Genomic DNA, 20068 nt, shown 5'->3' on the forward strand with positions numbered 1-20068 from the left:
AGATTTAAACCAAAAATAATGTCACTGGGTCATGTCATACTTTTTTGGATCCGTACTAATCTCTACTTTCAGAAAATAACACAAATGAAAAATTCGGGGTTCAAGAAAAAAAAATGCATTTTTGTAAACCAAAAAGACCAGTATTTTACCTCGTATGTTCAATAAATATTTTATTTGATTATAAATTTTTTGAAGACTGATACATATTTTAAAAGCTTTAAAATATTCACAATAGACAGGAAAACATTTTAATATGGTTTTTTTTTTATGTGTCAACATTTATCAAGGGGAAAGCGGAATAACTTTTAAAGATTAAGATCAAAAATGTGATTTTCAGATTAATATCAAAAAGTTTTTATATCGAAATTCACAAATGTGGAACATTATCGAAAACAATAAAAACGAAATAAGATTTAAAACTCATTTTAATGATGAACATCAAAAATATGATTTTCTAATCACACTTTTTTTTTATAAAAAACTAGTACTAGGAGTAAATCTTTAGAAACTTTTAAACCTAAGTCACTTTTCAATAAGAAAGTTATTTAAGAGTTTGGTGAATATTTCCTAACTTTTCACCTAAATATCGCAACAACTTTACTTGAAGTTAACATAATCTTTTTTTTTTTTAATTTATTTATTTTGTCATTAAAAAAAAAGAATACAATTCCGTTTTATAAAAATAAAATTTACATGACCTGGGCTAAAAGAAGACAATATTTGCCTTATCACTACGTCCCGACGTGCTTTCATCAGTAAGCGTGTACAATCATTAAAATATAAAACATAAAATTACTTTGTACCATATAAAAATAAAATACAAATTTTACAAGTATGTTAAGATCAGTAACTAATCTATAATCAAAAATAAATTAATAGGAGAATTTAAGGAAAATTTAAAGACCAGTTAATAAGATTAAAAAAGAAAAAAAAAATTAGTTTAAAAAAAAAGTTAAAAAAAAAAAGAAAAAAAAAGAATCTTAAAAATTTAGATTGCTCATAATTGTAATTTGAAAATCTTGTAGGGTTCTCGTGATTAATTTTATTATATAGTTATTTTATTATGAAATTTGTACATAAATATAAGAATTTGATAAAGGTTCAATTGAAAAATATTAAGTATGTGATGATTTTTAAATAGTTCTTTAGAATGTGTGAAACGGCCTGCACCTGAAATAATTCTGACAGCGTGTTTTTGTCTACTAAGTAATTTTTTAACTTTACTTACATTAGAGCTGCACCATGCAATATTTGCATAGTTTATATAATAATGTATGAGGGAGAAATATTAGATTTTTAAACAGTTTTGGTTTTATAATTGCTTAGCTTTGTATAGAATGCCAAAATGTTTTGAAATTTAATCTTCTAACGTTCTTATGTGTTCTCTCCATGTCAAGTTTTCGTCAAGTATCACTCCTAAAACCTTTAATGATGACTCTCTAATTATTTTAGAGTTACCAATATTAAGATCAGGAAGTTTTAATGGAATATTTTCTTTATCGTGAATTCTATGAAAAAAGTATACTTATTTTTATTTAAATTTAAGCACAATCTGTTTGCCTTAAACCATTCCGCTAGATTTAAAAATTTCTTGTTTACTATTTTAAATAAAAGGTCGACATCTCCATTAGAATAAAATAAATTCATGTCATCTGCAAATAAAACTGAATTTAAAATGTTTGAAAACTTATGGAAGTCGTTTACATAAATAAGGAATAACAGTGGACCCAGAATTGAGCCTTGGGGAACACCGCAAGTTATAGTCAAGTAATTTGTTTTTCCTTCTTCGTGTGCCATGTATTGTTTTCTATTACTTAGATAACTTTTGAGCCATTCTAAATATGTGCTTTTAATTCTATAACTTTCAAGTTTTTTTTTATAAGAATGCTATGGTCTACTGTATCAAAGACTTTGTTAAGATCTATAAAAACTCCAAGGGTAAACTTGCTTTCGTCAAATGCTTTAAATATAGAGTGAACAATCTTTATAATGGCATGGTCAGTTGAATACCCTGGCTGAAATTCAAACTGTTTATTATATAGAATATTATTTATATTAAGAAAAGGTAAAATTCGATTATACATAATTTGCTCTAAGATTTTCGAGAAGCAAGGAAGAATTGAAATTAGTCTGTAATTTTCAGGATTAGAAATGACTCCTGATTTGAAAATAGGTATGACCCTCGCAACTTTAAGTTTCTCCGGATAAGTACCTAGTTTTAAAGATAGATTAAAAATATGTAAAAGAGGGATTGGTAAGTATTTTATCGATTTTTTAATTACGTTGCTACTAATATTATCATACCCACAATTTTGTTTAGTTTTAAAAGATATGCATCTAAGAGTTCCTTTTCAGTAATTTCATAATTATCCATTTCAGAGGTCTCATTAGGAGTAAAATATGACTCAAAGTTTACTTCAGTAGTTTCTATTTTCGACGCTAAAGTGGAACCTACAGTGACAAAATATTGATTAAGTGTTTCAGCAATTTAAGATTTATTTGTAATAGTTTTATTTTCAATGTTTAGATTTATAGAAAGACTATTTCCGTCAGTTTATTTCGTGCCAATTACTTCCTTAATTATGTTTCAAGTATTTTTTGGATCATTTTATGTTTTATTAAATGTTTGATATAGTAATATTTCTTTGACTTTTTTATAACCATCTCAAAAACACGTTTATACTTTTTGTAATTAGTTTCATTCTTGAAAGTTTTTTTTTTTGAGAAACTTAATATAATCGTTGCTTTTTTTTTGACGACTTTATAATTCCAGGAGTTATTCATGGATTTAATGTTTTTCTTTTCACACATTTTGTAACTACAGGAAAAGCAGTATTGTAAAGTTGTTGTAATTTATCAATAAACTTATCGTATGCCTTATCTGTGTGTTCAACATCAAGGAGGTCATCCCAATATAAATTTGATAAAAGAGTATAAAAATTTTTCATGGATTTTTCACTTATATTTCGCGTATTTTTTTAAAATTTTTGTGCATAAATGTTATCACATTTTTGTGAGATAAGAAATACAGGGAAGTGATCTGAAATGTTGCATTTAAATAATCCTGTTTTGATTTTTGATTTGAATTCATTGGTGATTATTTGATTAATAATTGTTGCGCTTTCTCTAGTTATTCTTGTGGGTTTATTAATAACCGGAATATAGCCTTTCTGATATACGACGTTAAAGAAATTATTTATATTTGTATTTAAATGACGAATGTTCAGGTCAAGGTTAAAATCACCTACAAAATAAATGCTTTTATTTTTGCTTAATTTATTTTTAATTATGTTTTTAATATGATTTTCGAATTGTTTTATTGGGCCGGAAGGGGGTCTGTATAAAATGTGAATGATAATGTTTTTTGTCGTTTTATTTATTATTTCCCACACATAGTGATTCACAATCATTAGTGGTTGAGCACAAATCATTTTTAGCTTGTATGATTAAGAATTACTTTTGAATACACACAAACCCCCTCCTTTCTTCCCAGATCCTCTAAATTGATGAATCACTTTATAATTTGGTAGCTGAAAATTTGTATTTGTCTTGATATAGTCATCAGTACACCATGTCTCGCTGAGACTAACAATTTTAAAATTAAATTTAACTTCGAATAAAAATCGATTGAATAATTCAAAATTTTTTGAAAAACTCCTAATACTTAAATGCAAAATTGAAAATGAATTTTCATCTAGTCCTTGCATTATGCTTTCAGTTTTAGGGTCATAATATAAAGTATTAATATTTTGAAATACTTTGTTATATCCGGGTCAGAATCCTTATCTAGAAGTATCCTATTTTTATTTTGTAATGAACTAAATTCTGAGTTAAGTGTAACATTACCTTCATTTATAAGAAAGGTATTTTTTATAAAATAATAATAATATTAATAAAAAAAATCATGATTAGAAAAAAAAATAAAAAATTCTAAATATAAATGATAAAGTAATTAAGCACTCGCTTTATTTTTCCTAAATTCTCTAACTATAAGTTTATCATATTTTATAGAAGAATATTTACCATTTTTTCTATGCATCTTCATTTCTTCTACGAGTTTTTTCCTTATGACAATTGTTTCAAAAGAGAAATCTTCGTTAATGTATATTCCTGATCCTGTAAGTCGATTAGATGAATGTAGCACTTTAATTTTGCCTTTGTAATGTAGAACTTTAACAACAATTGTTCTAGCTTTATTCTCTTTATTTTTTCCAACTCTGTGAGCCCTCTCGATATCAACGCTCTTAATATTTAATTCGTTTTCAATTTCATCCCAGGTTTCTTGATCGTTTTCGGGAAGCCCGTCGATGCGAAGATTATTCCTTCTGAGTCTATCTTCTAGTTGTCATAATTTATTCTTTTCCTATACTGTTTTTGTTTTTAATTTTCTTTTCTAAATCGCATACCTTTTTTTTTTGGATGTCTTGAGTAACTGTTAGGTTTTCTTCGATATCTTTATTTGTCTTTTCTAGGTTTCTTATTCTCTCGGTATTTTCTTTAAGTTTACCTTTTCCCTTTTTTTTTTTAAAGAGTCGCAAATTTGTTTTTGATTTATGTATTTCATTAAGTAGCTCATTTATTTTATCGTTAGTTATTTTTAAGTTACCACTGATAAGCTTAAAGATATCTTTCTGCTGTTTTGAAAACATTTCATGTAAAATATCGCGAACGACATTTGTTGATATTTGTGTTTCATCTGTATTCCCCGTTTCGTTAGATTTTTTTCGAACATCAATATTTTTTTTATTCATTTTATAGTTTGTTTTTTTTTTAAAAAAAAAACAACAAAGAAACTATAAAATGGATAAAAAAAATTTTTTGCAACTTTTTAAAAAAAAAAAAAAAAAAAAAAGTTGCAAAAAATAATTATTTCCTCTGAATAAAACACGTCTGCTTGCCGCAAAAAAGTGTATGTATGTAAAATGTATTAATGTGTACAATGGAGAATAATCAGATATAATCTGGTCACAGTTGCAGCTCAAGAGAAACAGACTTTGAAGTGCTGCTTGCTAAAAGAACCATCAAGAAAAAAGCAGAAGCAACATCTGAAGACCTGCGCTCAATTTTTCAAAACACTGTGAGTGAGTTTTCTGCAGTTGTTTCTGAATCTGTTAGTTTTCCTCAAATTATCCCAAGTCTTCAGAAAACTCGAACTCAAAATCACCAAAAGAAGCTGCTGAAGTTCTGAATGACAAAGAATGTCATCGCTATGAAAACATTTTCTTGGGATCAGTTGCAGAACAGAACAGCGTAGCATTACTGTTTGGGCGTATGCTAGTCATCAACAAAGCGAAAATGGCCAAAGTGGGTTTTGTTGATGGAACATTTAGATATTTATATGTATGCATTTAACTTTTTCAAAGAAATATATATTCTAGAAGGTCATATATTTATCTAGGGGCTGTTCATTAATTACGTCAACAAACTTTTGGCAATTTTTACCTCACCCTCTCACCCTTGTCAACAATGTGTCGAATTTCCAGAGAGATGAGGATCAGATGAATTTTGATCCTGATAACCCTCACCTTTGGGGCACACTTGTTCCAGCTGTATGTGCTTTAATGGCATCCAAATCCAAGGCTCTATACAAGCTTGTTTTTTCGAAAATATTTCGAAAAGATTTCTCTCCAGCCACCATTATGTCGGATTTTGAACGAGAACTACAGGGTGCTTTAAGAACAACTTGGAGTGAAAACTTGGCGAATGGTTGCAGATATAAGTGATTACTTTGTTTCCAGTTTCCAAGTTATCAAAGTTTCTCATAGTTTGTTATCAATTAATGATCTCCTTTAAATCCTTATCTCTAGGTTTTATTTCGAAAATGCAATCACCAAGCAATTAGCAATTCTTGGTCTTCAGAGGGAATACCGCCACCAAATTAAAGTAAAGAAGTGGGCACGAAAAGTTATGGCACTTTGTCTCTTTCCTGCAAACAAGATCTTGGTTGCTTAAGGATCTCGAGTTATTGAGATTGCACTATTCAGTGGCAAAATCAAAAGCAAACTACTTGCTTTTAAAATGTATTTTGAGAGGTATTGGCTCAATATAGTGACCCCAGAAGGGGTCAGTGTTTAAGGCTTAAATCAAAAAACCAATAACAATTCAGAAGGTCTCAATAGACGTCTGAAAACAAACATGGGTGATCGATATAGAGGATTTTGGCAGTATATGAAATTGCTTAATCAGCATGTAATATTGCATACAGTTCGAGAGCTTCAACAACTTGCCTGCAATCAGCCAGTCCGCCGTGACCAACGCGACAAACAAATTAACTTATCTTTATTTAATAATCTGTCTTTTTCCATGAAATATGGAAATTATTTAAAAATTTTTATTGCTTTGGATAAAAACTCAATGGACGAACTTGGCGAGAGTCTTCATTAGCCAACTTCAACAGAGTCACCGAAGTGCATTGTTTGTACCATCAATAAACAAAGTGCGTTGGTAATGCCATGCAAACATTTTTTGTTTTGTCAGCCTTACATTCAACAAATCCAGGAAAGCAATACACTTCCTTGTCCCACTTGCCGAGGACCATTATCACCCATAATTGAACATTTTCAATGTTTAAGCAAAAGTTTCCCCTTTACCTGCATTTTGAAAACTTGAATGTCACACAATAGTTCGAGTTTATTAGAATAAATTTATTATATAAAAACGGTATTAAATTATTTCCAATTACTCCTACTCCGTCTGGGATAAAAAGCAATCAATAACGTAATTTCGTTTGTTTACACAAATGTATTTAATTTCCATTTGGGTCTACAAGATTTTGCTTTAGTTAGCGCATTGTATTGATTTCAGTTGAGCAAACCTCACATTACGTTAAGGATAAGTACCAAATAAATTCCATCTCCCAAGAAACAATAGTCATTTACATGTTAAGGTTATTGTATAGATAAAGGTAGCATAGAATTCTACAGCTGCTTGATTAACAAAATTAAATAAGTATCCTTGAAGCAAGTGACAGAGTCAATTAAAGACTTATAGTGAGGGTTGCTATGCTACGATTAAGACTTTCGTGTGCATGAGCGTGTTAGAAGCAACTTTTTGCTTTTAACTTGTTCTTTAGGTTAAAGTTAAGAAGAAAAAAATGAGCATGTCTTGATATTATGAGTTGTTAGTACTGGTTGTTAGTATTGGTTAAAAGTCATTAAAACTGGTGTAACGTAAGCTACACGTGAATACTAGTAGTCCAATAACATGTATCTTAAAAATAACTAACTAGATAATCTGGAAAATTTAAATAGAATCACACCAGTATAGTAACAATAACTTGTATATATATTTTACAACTAATATTCTGTATATATATTTTACAACTAAAAACTGTCTAGAACCTTAGAATCATTAGAAGTAATTTGTAAAAGCGTTTTATGTAACTAACGTTTCAAAAGATAATCTTTAAAGTAATTTATTTAAACCGCAATTAAAAACGTAACAAAAAGTAAATTTTGCCTCGAATTTACGTTTTTGAGTTTTATTTCAAAGCTTATATATTTTCTTTTTCGTGAGGAATTGTTTTCTTTTTCAGTTTTTTTTATTTTTTTCATAGTTTTCAGACTTGAAAAAAAAGACTGAAAAACGCTAAGCTAAACTGTTTAGTTTAAACCTTTTTATTTTTCTGCACATTTCTGAAACGTTCAAATCATTAAAATATCGAAACAGTCGTGGTCAAGTTGTCAACAAAAAAAATGATTTGCGTAGATATGGAATAGCGTTCCATCGAACGCCATTCCTGTCCAAGCCTGATAAAATAAACTTTTTTAAAGCTATTTTTATCTTCTGATAGCAATCAATTAAATCTTTCAAAATTACTGGCATGGTTTTGCACACAAAGTTTGCACACCAAAAGCACTGTTTAAAAAAATAGTCACAGTTTCAATGGTTTCATTTCGCAATCAATTACTATAAATTTTTATAAATGAGGCAGTTTTTATCATGTACGGAATGTTCCTATTAATTAATGAATGTTCTTTGCAACTTTCTATCGAATACTATTTTTGAAAAGTTCAGACTTGAGTTTTTTTTAGTTCAAAGTTCAGAGTATTTTGTATATTTCTGTAAATACATTTCCTCAAATATTAAACAGATATCTCGCAACATTTTGGTCCAATTTTGAGTAATAATTTTGCATATTCTATTGTATCAATATTACCAGAATCTGTTTTAAATAAAGAAAGCAATGGAAAATCTTTCCAAATAATTTTTAATGGTGATATAATGTATGCTTTGAATAATTGCATTGAAGTATAAAACTAAAGTAATGCATATCTATCAGTATTTTCTGTTTACTTTTTTATTTTTTTAAAGTTATTCAAAAGCCAAACCAAACAAAAAAGATTCTGCATGATTTTGTAAGTAAGTAGAAAAATGTTCCAACATAAATATTTATCAACAACTAATGTCACATATCAAATCACATAACAAATATCACATATCAAATCACATAACAAATATCACATATCAAATGGGCATTTTTATGACTATTACAAAACATTATGTAAAGATAATAGACAACTCTTTTAAAATATTTTCATAAAAGCTCTTCGCACATTGTATAATAACCTCAATAACTTCTGGTATGGAAATTTTATTAAATAACATCTTGCAAAATATGATAAATAATTTTTAACATTTGGTAGCTACGTACCATATGTATTTAACAATGCAATGTATTTAAAATTGTGTGTTCAATATTTTTTTAGTATTTACAAAGTTAAACATTCTGGAACAGAATGACCAGATGACTACTTGTAATAGTAATTTTTCCATGACGATTGGAGGTAGAGTGGGTATTGTTTATAATCTTTTATTAACAAGGATCTTTCAGCATGCTCTTCTTGTTTTATTAATCAGGATCCTATAATTAGCTCTAATTATTTTATTGAGCAGGATCTTTTAGCCTGCTCTCCTTGTTTTAAAGTATTTTTTTCTTGAATTTTTTTTGCGCATATAACAGATGACTTAGTTGGCATATAGGCTTTTATTCCATTACAGCGAATAAAAGGGAATAGTTTAGCAATCATCATAAATCATTCATATAGATCAACCATTATAGAGAGTTTTACATGTAGTTCTCCAAAGGAAATTGCTTGTGTTGCTATCGTTAATCGTTATTCTAAATGAGTGTTAAAAATGATTACCCTGACGGAATTAATTTCGTAACAATTACTACAATATATTTAAGGAAATCTTTGAAAACCCACTACTAAAGTCAACCACCAAACCCAATATTTTCTTTAATGTATTTTCAAAACTCTACATTTTGTGCCACCAGTACTTCAACGATGCCTAATCAGGCATTAAATCACAAAGATAGCCAAAAAAAAGTTTGTATTGAGTGCTTTGAAAAAGACAAAACTATTAGAGAAATCACTGGCCCAACCTATAAAAAACTTCAAAATTATTAAGGGTAAGGAACATTATTCTTATGGTATCTGTTCGCGCGACACAAAATTTCTGGAGCTCATTGAAAAAGAATATGAAACTCTTTTAGCACTGTACAATTTTTCTGGAATAACAGTTTCTATTATGTCAACCTACATTTGAATGTGCAGTTTTTTGTTGTTGCAGGGAAAATCTCCATCGGATCAGGAAAAAATCAAAAAAAAGGAAGACGAGTATTCACTGAATCATTTCTGCCGCTTCCCCTATTTATATTTGTGTGCCAAAGATGTCTATGTACAGTGGGACGCGGTTTACCTCACCTCTGCAATATCTTGATTTGAAAAGATAATCTTGAGATTATCTTTTCAAATCAAGATATTGCAGAGGTTAGTCTGTATGTGTATATATAATAATTATTTAACCTAATTAGTTTTTTTGTACTAAAATCCTAAAGCGGAAGCTATCTGAAGTGGATACAGGTGATTCAATAAAGCTTGATAACAAAGGGCCTAAACATTTCAATATTGAAATTCCAAAGAAAACATAGTTGAAAGCCTTTTTTCCAGAAAACATGATGCCAGCTAGTGAAGTCACAAGATTCAAAAATATACTAGGGTTAAAACAAAACTTCTTGTAGTGTTCTTACGAGCTGGGAAGGGAAAGAATCTTTTGAACCCAATCTAAAAGAAAAACTTGTGTTTCAAGACTGTGTTCTGGATCGTTTCTTTGGTGTTGCAGAACTTCAAATCTGTAAGAATACAAAATATTTAGTTTACTGGACAAGTGTGTCTGAGCTAATAAATCAACTAGTGAAAAAAAGAGAAACATATTATACTGAAACATAATGGAAAAAAGATAAACATATTATACTACATACTAGATTATATTGTAAAGATTAAAATAGATGGAGGAGAGTTTTTAAGGGTTTGTTTAAGTATTCTTGATTATGAAGTGAATGAAACTAAAACCAAGTTCTCATACAGAGAGGGAATAAAGCGAGGAAAATTCAAGGACGGAAGAGTTGAGAAACTTATCATTCTGACCATTGATGAAGATGTTAAAGAAAATCACCAAAACATTAAGCAAATCATAAAGCTATTGGTGGTTTCGACTAAGAAGTATGTTTTAGCATTTGACTTAAAGCTTGCGAATATTTATTTTGGCACTGAAGCAGCTTTTTCTACTCGCCACTGCAATTGGTGTGAAATGTCAAAGCAAAGCATGCAAGATTTCACAATCTGTGGCCGCATAAGGTGTTTAGGAATTAGTTTGGCATTATAAAATATTTTTTTGTACAGTCAAAACATTATTCAGGATAATTTTTTAATTCAGAATTTAAGTCTACTTATTTTTAGAACACTTGCAATGATTAGAGATAATGCAAAACAGCACAAAAAGGTTTGTGAGAATCACACGAAAAAAAGTAAATTCTGGGCGGCACCATTCAAGAATTGTGTCCAAACTCCTTTTATAGACCTAGCAGATGGTACACCTGTTTCAGAAATTCTTCCTCCAATGGATTTTAATTTATTTTCTGGAAACACAAACCATTTGTATAACATTTAGATAAAATACTGTCAAAAACAAAAATATCAATTTCCTTGGGTATGTGGAATAAAGCAGTTGGGTTTATAAGACCGAGATTGCATAGCAGCCAGTTCAAGGGAGGGCAGTGTTCAAAGGTATTAGACAACATAGAAATATTAGACAAAGTTCTCAAACCCAAGTTTGAAGTTGTTCCTGATAAATTGAAAATGCTTATGCGTGCAATGAAAGCACTAAATAATATGAAGAAAACTTGCTTTGGTCTAAGTTTGGAGATACCTTACAAGAATTACATCAATGCCTACCAGGAAGCATACATGGCATTGAACAAAAAAGTATACCCAAAAGTACATACTATAGTCTTCATGTACCAGCTTTTTTGGAATCAATGGCTGATAAATAGCGTGGAAAAGGTCTTGGTTTTTGGTCAGAACTGAATCTGTTTATTAGTTTCATGAACAAGAGTACAAAGTTACAAGTTGTCACAAAAAGTAACAATCAAAACTGCTGAGATCGGTTCTTGTTTATTATAATAAACAGACACATTTCAAGGTTTAATTTTAAAGGAGACATTTATGTTTTTAGAAGACTTATACGTATTTTTAATCTTATATTTGTAATTCATATGTATTTAAATATCAATATGGTATATATCAAAGTTTCAATATGGTTTCATTTGTCATAGGAAATAATTAAATAGCTATTTAAAATATAAATATTCTATCATTTTTAAACCTCCTTATAAAGATATTGAGCTTGACCAATGCATTAGAATTTGTCTTAACATTAAGGAACAAAATTATTTGAAATGTTTGTTCAATAACTTAGTAACCATAATTGATGTAAGAACATATTCATATCAAATATTTGTCTATTGTAAACATTTTAAAGTATTTAAAATATGTAATAGTCTTGAAATAGTTCATGATCAAGTAAAACATTTATTGTACATATAAGGAAAATATTGTTATGTTTACAAGGAAAACTTTGTTATGTTTACAAAAATGTTTTATTTTTCTTGAAAACCCAAATTTTTTTTTTCTTTAGTGTTATTTTCTGAAGGTTAAGGTCGGTATGGATCCAAAAAAATCACATTACCCTAGGACATTTTTTCTGGTTTAAAACTACTTCCAACGGGGGTGTGCTCTCTTTGTTGTTTTTTCTTTATTCTTTTAGTTCTTGATCTTTATTAACTTAAATAACTTTTACCATTCCCAACACATTTTTTCTTTTATTAATCCGTAAACCCATGTAACTCTAGTAGTAACTTTAGAAATTTTCGGCTACGTTTTTTAAGCTCTAAGTAAGCCAGGGATCTGTTAAGGGAATAATGTCAAGTAAGGCTTTAAGTTGGTCAAGTAAAGCTTTAAGTTGGTCAAGTAAGGCTTTAAGTTGGTCAAGTAAGGCAGGGATTTCTTTAAGTTGAATAATTGCTCCTAAACTAACTCTTTTAAACGCTCAAATTTTGGTTTGCAATACTGAGCCTTTATCAGGAAATTCAATGACATATCTTTCAGAAGTTGAGAATTGTCTTTCATGACGCAATAATCATAATTAGAGGTTATTGTTGAGATGGTCCAAAAGCTGACTCACACCAGTGATATCAGGTGGAGTTAACGTATTCTTTTAATTGTAAAAACTATAAGACATCAAATTAAATCGTGAACAATGTCTATCAGAAATCAGAACTGCTGTTCATACAACTTTTTTTCAGTAAGATGTTTATTAAACTCTTTGTACATATCTAACAACAACTTGTGATCAGATACATTATGATTGCACGTTGTTATCAATAGATGTTAAATACTCATACAAAACATTCCTGTGAAATCATTTGGTTTATAATTCAAATAGTTCCAAAGAGTGCTTGACATACACAAAGGTCTCCTTAAAAACAAAGTGAAACGATGACAAGTCATCTCTGTTATTAATAACTATCAAATAAGTTGGTATGAAGCCAGTTACCTGAAAATAATACTAAAGGATGTATGGTGAAACATTCACGTTCTTTCTTGTTTTGGAGAAAAAACAAGATCAGATTGAGTACCATTAACGCCAAAGTTAATGAACTGTGGTTTTTCATTGTGATTAAACATTTAATCTGTATTATTTTTTCCAGACTAAACTCCTATTTCTTCTTTTTCTGCTTTAGTCCCGATGTCAGCTTTAATTAATTTTTAAAATAGTTTAATTAATTCTTCTGCAACAACATCTTTTTAAGAAAGAACCATGAAAACAATTAGTAATTAAGTTCTAAGTTTAACTTTTCAAATACAACAGTACTTCACATAAAATACAACAGTACTTAAAATATTTTTAAAGTGTAGCTTTGTATTTTTCTTTAAATCAAGCATGTGTATACTCTGATATACAATCAAACAATATTCACATTATTTACTCATACCAAGGTGAGAGCATGCCGTTCTTTCAATTGATAGCTATACTCATTGAACCAAATAATTTTACCTTATTAAAGTTTGAGCTCCTTGTAAGTACCATACATATTGGATCCATTACCATATCCTTGACGACGATTTTGAACATCCAAACCTAACTCTGCAATCACATCAGTGAAAAGCTTGACTATCAACTCTTTTCTTCTTCTTGAAAGCATCAACACACAAGACATGTTCTTTAATATGCCAGCAATTAGTTTCTCTTTTATAGAGGAGAAAACAAATAACAAAGGTTATCTACTCTGTGTGAGATGTATTGTAGGTACCATCGACTATGATGTTCTCCATCATAGTAGATACCATCCTGGATTTTTTAGATAGCTGCACTTTGAATGTCACCACCACATTCTCTGGTGAACTCATTTTGAGAAAACAAATAGAAGTAATCGTTCCTCTAATTGATGTTGTTTTAAATTTTCTAAGTGGGGTGCAATGACGGGATTGTGGCAACCAGTAAGCTCCATACCTGCTAGTAAATTTCCGTTTCTTTTCCTATTTACGTGCATTGCCTTATTTGTAAACATAATTTTATATAACAATTATAATTAAATTATTACAATAATTATATTAATAATTAAAATTTATGTTGAGAAAACTTTGTAATAAGTTATCTAGAAAAGCTAATTCCGAGAAGTCAAGAAAAGAGTCACACCCAAAGTTTCACGAAGAACTGTCCTCCGTTTAGCTTTCTCAGAATTGGTTTGTTTATGGATTTCTGAATATGCCAGTGGAGCTGGTAAAATGATTGTATGCCTCTTTCCAATCCAAGTAAAACTTTTGGTACAATAGGCTGGGTTGATGCTGCTTCACACGATTTATAAGTTTCCTCCATTGATCCATATCTTCTCCGTTGTTACAAAGAAGGGGCTTCCACTTCCCACTTTGAATTCTGCTTTCCAAAGTCAGGTAATATTTAATGCTGGTAATATTAATGTAATTATATGCTGGTAATATTAGGTAATATTTAAAGCATTACATTCTTCCCTATTGGATTAAGTTCTTCATTCTGACTCTGATGAGTCACTTAAAAGTTCCTTTAGCTCTGCTTGTAAATTTACATGGTCATAACTTTTTAACTCAAAAAGATTGTTATGTGAAATTTAAAACCTGCTAATGTTGTTAAATTTAGTATATAATTGTAAGAAAAAAATTAAATCATTAATTCATTGCCCTCACTTTTGGGGTAAGGAACAACTTTTAAAGGGGCATTTTTCTTCCCAGACTTGAATCACCAAGATTTTTAACAAAACGGTATCGTTTGACATAAACATTGGAATACTTAAGCTTGGAGTTTGCACAACGTCTAAAAGTATCAAATCTGCAACACCAAAAATTCGAAATTGCTCCACTGTACAGTGTTAAGTTTATAGTGGTTAAAACTCAATTTCATTGTGAGAAATGGATTCCCTGACCCCAAAAACATATGACTAGATGTATAATATGATTATAATTTGATGTTTTCTATTTTTGTTAAAGGCCAACTGTGCGTTTTCGTTAGACTGCTAAACTTTTAGATAATAATGATCTTACTTTTTACGACGTTTATTACGTAATCTTCAGACACTTTTACGTAATCTTCAGACAATTTTTTTAGCGTTTGACCAGTACAGTTTAACTTTGGTCAAATATCATCATTGATTATTATTCAAATTCAACATAATATCTCAAAATAATGGTAGTTCATATAATTTTGCATGAAACCTCTTGCATGAAAATAAGCAGTTAAGTAAATGTTTTATTGATCTTCTTTAAATTTAGGTAGTACCAAAGTAGCGCACATTCTTTTTGCCAAATCTATCTTCTATCAATTTTCCATGAGGGTTTCAATTGTGCAGTGGTTGGAAACGAGAAAAAATTTCTATAAAACGCTGATAAATCACTAAAATATGAGGAAATGAATGCAAGATATGAGTTTGAGAATAACCTAGTTTTCAGAGAAAAGTATGCCGGAGGCTTCGAACCAATATTTCAGCAATATGCAAAATACAAATAATTGTATCTAAGTACTTCGAGGTACTTGAATGGTTCTATCTGTATGGATCATTTTAACGTTACTAATAACTTATATACTTAATTTCAATATTGTTAAAAGGATATAAATCTAGTTCTTGAATTAGCTGAAAAAATTACTTACATTTATAAAAAAATGGATGAAGGTAAAATATTATTTAAATAAATAAAAATTGAAACTTTTAAACAATGTAGATACACCTATTGGCAGTGACAAAGTTCATTTGAGATTATTTAAAGAATGCTCGTCATCACTAGACTTTCTAACTCTACTAATCTTGAAAGAACCCTTAGCTTCCATTGTCAAATTGTCAAATAAATAGAAAGAAGCAAATGTTACTCCTATCTTTCAAAAAAGATAATTTCCCTGACGTCTATTTTTTGTAGACCTTTTGAATCAATCGAACGCAAAAAGATTATAGACCATTTAAAAAAAATCTGAATAATGTGCAACTAAATAAATTTTTACCGAGAAAATACTTTGTAATTTGTTAATAACTATTGAGAATCTATAAACTTGTATAAAGAACAAAGTATAACTGATATTATCTGCCTCAACTTTGTCAAAACATTTGATACAGTTGCTCGAAGCAGACTGATAAAGTTAAAAAATTATGGTATCAATAATTTTCTTGTTTCATGAATTACATCATTGTTAGAAAATAGGATGTAAAAAGTAGAAATTAGCCAAATTGAGTTAGATTGAAACAATATTTTTATTAGTATTCCAAAGGTTCCAAATTTCTTTTTGTCCTTAGTATTAATGACTTACCAAAAAAATTAAATTATTTAATGATGATGCTGAAAAACTAAATTATTTACTGATGATGCTGAAATTACTAATTTATTTCAACAACTCTATACCAGCTTTTCAAGATTTGAATGCATTTGAATGGTAAAAAAATGGCTTCTCAAGTTTAAAGATAAAAAGTTTCATGTTATCCAAGTTGGGAAAAACAATCTAAAGCACAATTATACCCGATTCGAATATTAACAATATAATAACTTAAAAAAAGGTAATGTATGAGAAAGATCTGGGCATCAGTATCTCGGCAAATTTAAGTGGAATCAACACGCGGTTAAATCTACGTCTAAAGCTAAAAGTAAAAATTAAACCTTTAGCTATATGGATAAACAGATGTTTAAGGTTTTTTTATTACAACAGTCCGTCCACATTTTGAATATGGTATTGCTGTATGTTTTCTTTACCTTAAAGGGAACATATCTATATTTGAACAAGTACAGAGACGAGCAAAATATTTTTATATATAATTCACACTTAAAAACATAACATATGTGGAAAAACTCACGAGTTTAAATTTAACACTTGATCCTATAATAATTAAGTAAAATAGTTAAGTGATAAAATAAATAACATAAATCTAAACTTAAATGAATGCAAATTCTTAGATCAATATATATATATATAATTTTTTTCTAGGCTGCACCAAGAAGGTCTTATCACAGAGCACCGCGAAAGACCATTTGTAAGGAAGTTCACGCCTCCTTCCTTACTGATGTTAAAAAACTTGCCAGAGGTAGTGTTGAACCAAGGATCTCATGATTATGAGGCAAAATGATTATGAGGCAAACGCACTAACCACTGCGCTATGGCTGCTAAATATTCAAGAAAATAAGATTTAAAAAGTAGACGCAAAATTAGATATCGAGCTGAATTTGCTAAAATTGCTTTCTCGACAAAACTATTTCCTTAATCGAGCCACAAACGCATGAAAGGAATTACTGGATAAAGTAGTCAATTTGCATACCTTAAACTAGTTCAAAAACAATCATAAAAGTTATCAACATGACAAATAAAGCAACTTATTTAAGCAAGTTGCTGTTTCAGCGTTTTACTGAATAATAATGGGCTTGTCATTAGACACTACAAAGGAGCTTTTGTGATGAGAAAAAATTAGAAGGCTTTCGTATTCATTCTAACCTAATCGCTTCTATGACCATAGTAGACATTAAACTTCACATTTATGAAGCTCTGAACTTCTGCATACAAATCTCTACATTTAATAAAATCCCGATTTTTCTTTATCTATATTTTCAGAATAAATAGCAAAACAATATACAAGTTTTTGTTTAAATAAAGTCAAACAAATAGTAACTTAAACACGTACAAAATTTTCAATGTATAAAAACAATTCGTTGTATACAAAAGGCAAAAAAAAAATTGTGTAATGAAAAAAAACTTGTATATATGTAAAAAAAATCAATGTTACTTCCAAACTTACATATTCCTTTACAAAATACAAATACATTGCATATACCCAAAACCAAAAAGAATTCAAACAGAATTGCAAATCATCTTTTTACAAATTTTTATAAACATGGTCCTTCAAGTAGTTTGACGATTAGAGAACCATTATCTTTAACTTTTTTTAAAAAAATAACAGTAGCGATTTTAATGATTTGCCTGCTATCAATTCTACATCAATTCCTGATATTCAATTCTATATTTGAAAAAAAACATAAGGTTTTTCGGCATATTTTCCACAAGTTTATCTACTAAGACAATCATTAGTCAACTTTAAAGCTTCTAAATCTAGATTTTCTTTTCTTGATATGAGAAATTGAACTTTTGCTGCGCAGATTTATTTTACATGTAAGAAAGAATTTTTTTACTTTTTTTTCTTAAAAAAATTTACTAAAAAGTAAAACATTTCTTGTTTTGAGAAATTTTTTTCTTTTTAAATCTGTTTAAAAAAAAAAAATATTTTAGTTAAAAAAAAAAATGTATTATTTAAGAAAAAAAAAAAAAGATAAAAATATTTCAATGTTTTTGTGGTGCATGATTTTAGATGCATGTTATTAAAACATTAAAAATGTTTAAATTGTGCATTATCCTAAGTATTATCCCTTGTTTAAACATTTAATTTTGATAACATATAAGAACGAAAAAAATTTAACTGTAAGAAAAGAAATTAAAAAATATTATATTCTTTGCGGTGCAGAACTCGTGCTCCATCTTTTAGTTTTGACCAAACATTGAAATCGCTCTTTGATTGGTTTAAATCAATACTCATAATTTCTTGATACTTCATTTGTTTTTTAAGAATCTCTTCGTCCTCTGTTAAATAACGTAACCAGCCCAAACCGAGTGAATATCCTAAAAAATATGATTGCAAAAATACTAACTAGAATAAAAATAAAATGTAATGATTATGATGCTATTAACCAATATTAAAAAAAAAGTGTAATCCTAGTCATTTACTAACTTTAATTTTTCTACTAGATATCAACCTGATTTTAGCTGGCGTTGTTTTATTGTTGCTGTTGAACAGGGAGTATCAGAACACAATAAAAACCTTAGAAAATTAATTGATCCTCTAAATTTTCGAGTTGTTAAGTATACTGTTGCATTTGATTTAAAACTCATTGTTCGGTATTAAAAGTCATACTAGAAAATATAATTGTTTTGGAAATAAAGGAGAAAGTCTTTTGGATGGTGGGAAAAAATGAAGCTGGTACTTTTGATTATCATTACAGCTAATATGCAGAAGCTGGAAAACAAAAATTAATAATAAATTGATAGATGTTAATGCTCGTGATATTGCTGATCAAGGAAAACTTGAATTATTTCCAATAACTTAATGTTTAAGAGGGTTCAAGCAATGAAGCAACCTTCATGAAGCAAGCAACCTTCATGAAGCGAGCAACCTTTGGAGAAAAAAAGAAATGCTGGTGTTGAAACTGCTGTTATGAAAATCAAGAGGTTTCATGCTAGTTTACTGGAATATATTATTAAATACCGTGAAAATGTTTCTTTAAATGAACCCTAGATAGCTAAAAATACAGTTTACTATATTGAATCATTTCTAAAAAGTAATAATAATGATAATGAACTTATAATTTATTTAGAAACAGGTGAACATGGTTCTTAACACATCAATTATTCAACTAAAACATTTCCTAATAAAAAAAAATGTTAGGAGATTTCAAACCTGGCTGTCACTGTGGTTCGAGGTACCATTTTTCTTTTACAAATTTTCGTGGCCTTCAATGTGATTATTTATCCACTAAATCTATGGGCAAAAAATTTAACCTTTTTTTTATCTTTGATTCTTTTTTATCTTCAAATCTTAATGTTTATAGCTATTATACTTTGCAATGACTTAAATAGTCACATACTTGGCAAATCGTTGGCATACTTGTCACTTACTTGGCATATCGTTGTCACATACTTAACATATTGTTGGCATGTAATTGTTGTAAAATTAGGTTTGATTCAATTAAATACTTTTTGATTAATAATACTTGATTTCATTCATCACCACTATACCTAATCACTTTTTTTTTTTTGTTCCTCATTTTTTTTCACCCTTACACTGTACTCTTTTTTATCTTGTTTTTAATCAAATTGACCAAAAAATTTTTCCTTTTCCGTCTGTCAATATCATTGGTTTTCTGTCTGTCAATATCATTGGTTTTCTGTCTGTCAATATCATTGGTTTTAGTAATGCTAATGCTAATTACATCAAATGTTTAGTAACAAAAATCCTGTTGGTAATTAAACTAAAAGATTTTGTCTTTTCAATATCTTAAACTTTGACTCAAAATGATCAACGATTAAAATGATTTACTTAAACTAAAATATTTTGTATCTTCAATATCTTAAATCTTGACACAAAATGACTAATGTGCAAAATGATAAAAGA

The 20068-nt window shown here is 28.9% G+C and overlaps 1 protein-coding gene across 3 annotated transcripts in view; it reads right to left on the reverse strand.

The window, feature by feature from the left end:
* Window positions 1-17437: 17437 nt before the first annotated feature.
* Window positions 17438-20068, reverse strand: part of LOC101238206 (uncharacterized) — an 82568-nt gene continuing 79937 nt past the window's right edge. For all 3 annotated transcript variants that reach the window (XM_065811276.1, XM_065811277.1, XM_065811275.1), the window contains exon 16: window positions 17438-18519. In XM_065811276.1, coding sequence (XP_065667348.1) covers window positions 18335-18519 — 185 coding nt within the window. In that variant the 3' untranslated portion in view covers window positions 17438-18334. The remainder of the gene's footprint in view (window positions 18520-20068) is intronic.

This window comes from Hydra vulgaris, chromosome 12 (genome assembly GCF_038396675.1).
Source record: "Hydra vulgaris chromosome 12, alternate assembly HydraT2T_AEP".
NCBI lineage: Eukaryota > Metazoa > Cnidaria > Hydrozoa > Anthoathecata > Hydridae > Hydra > Hydra vulgaris.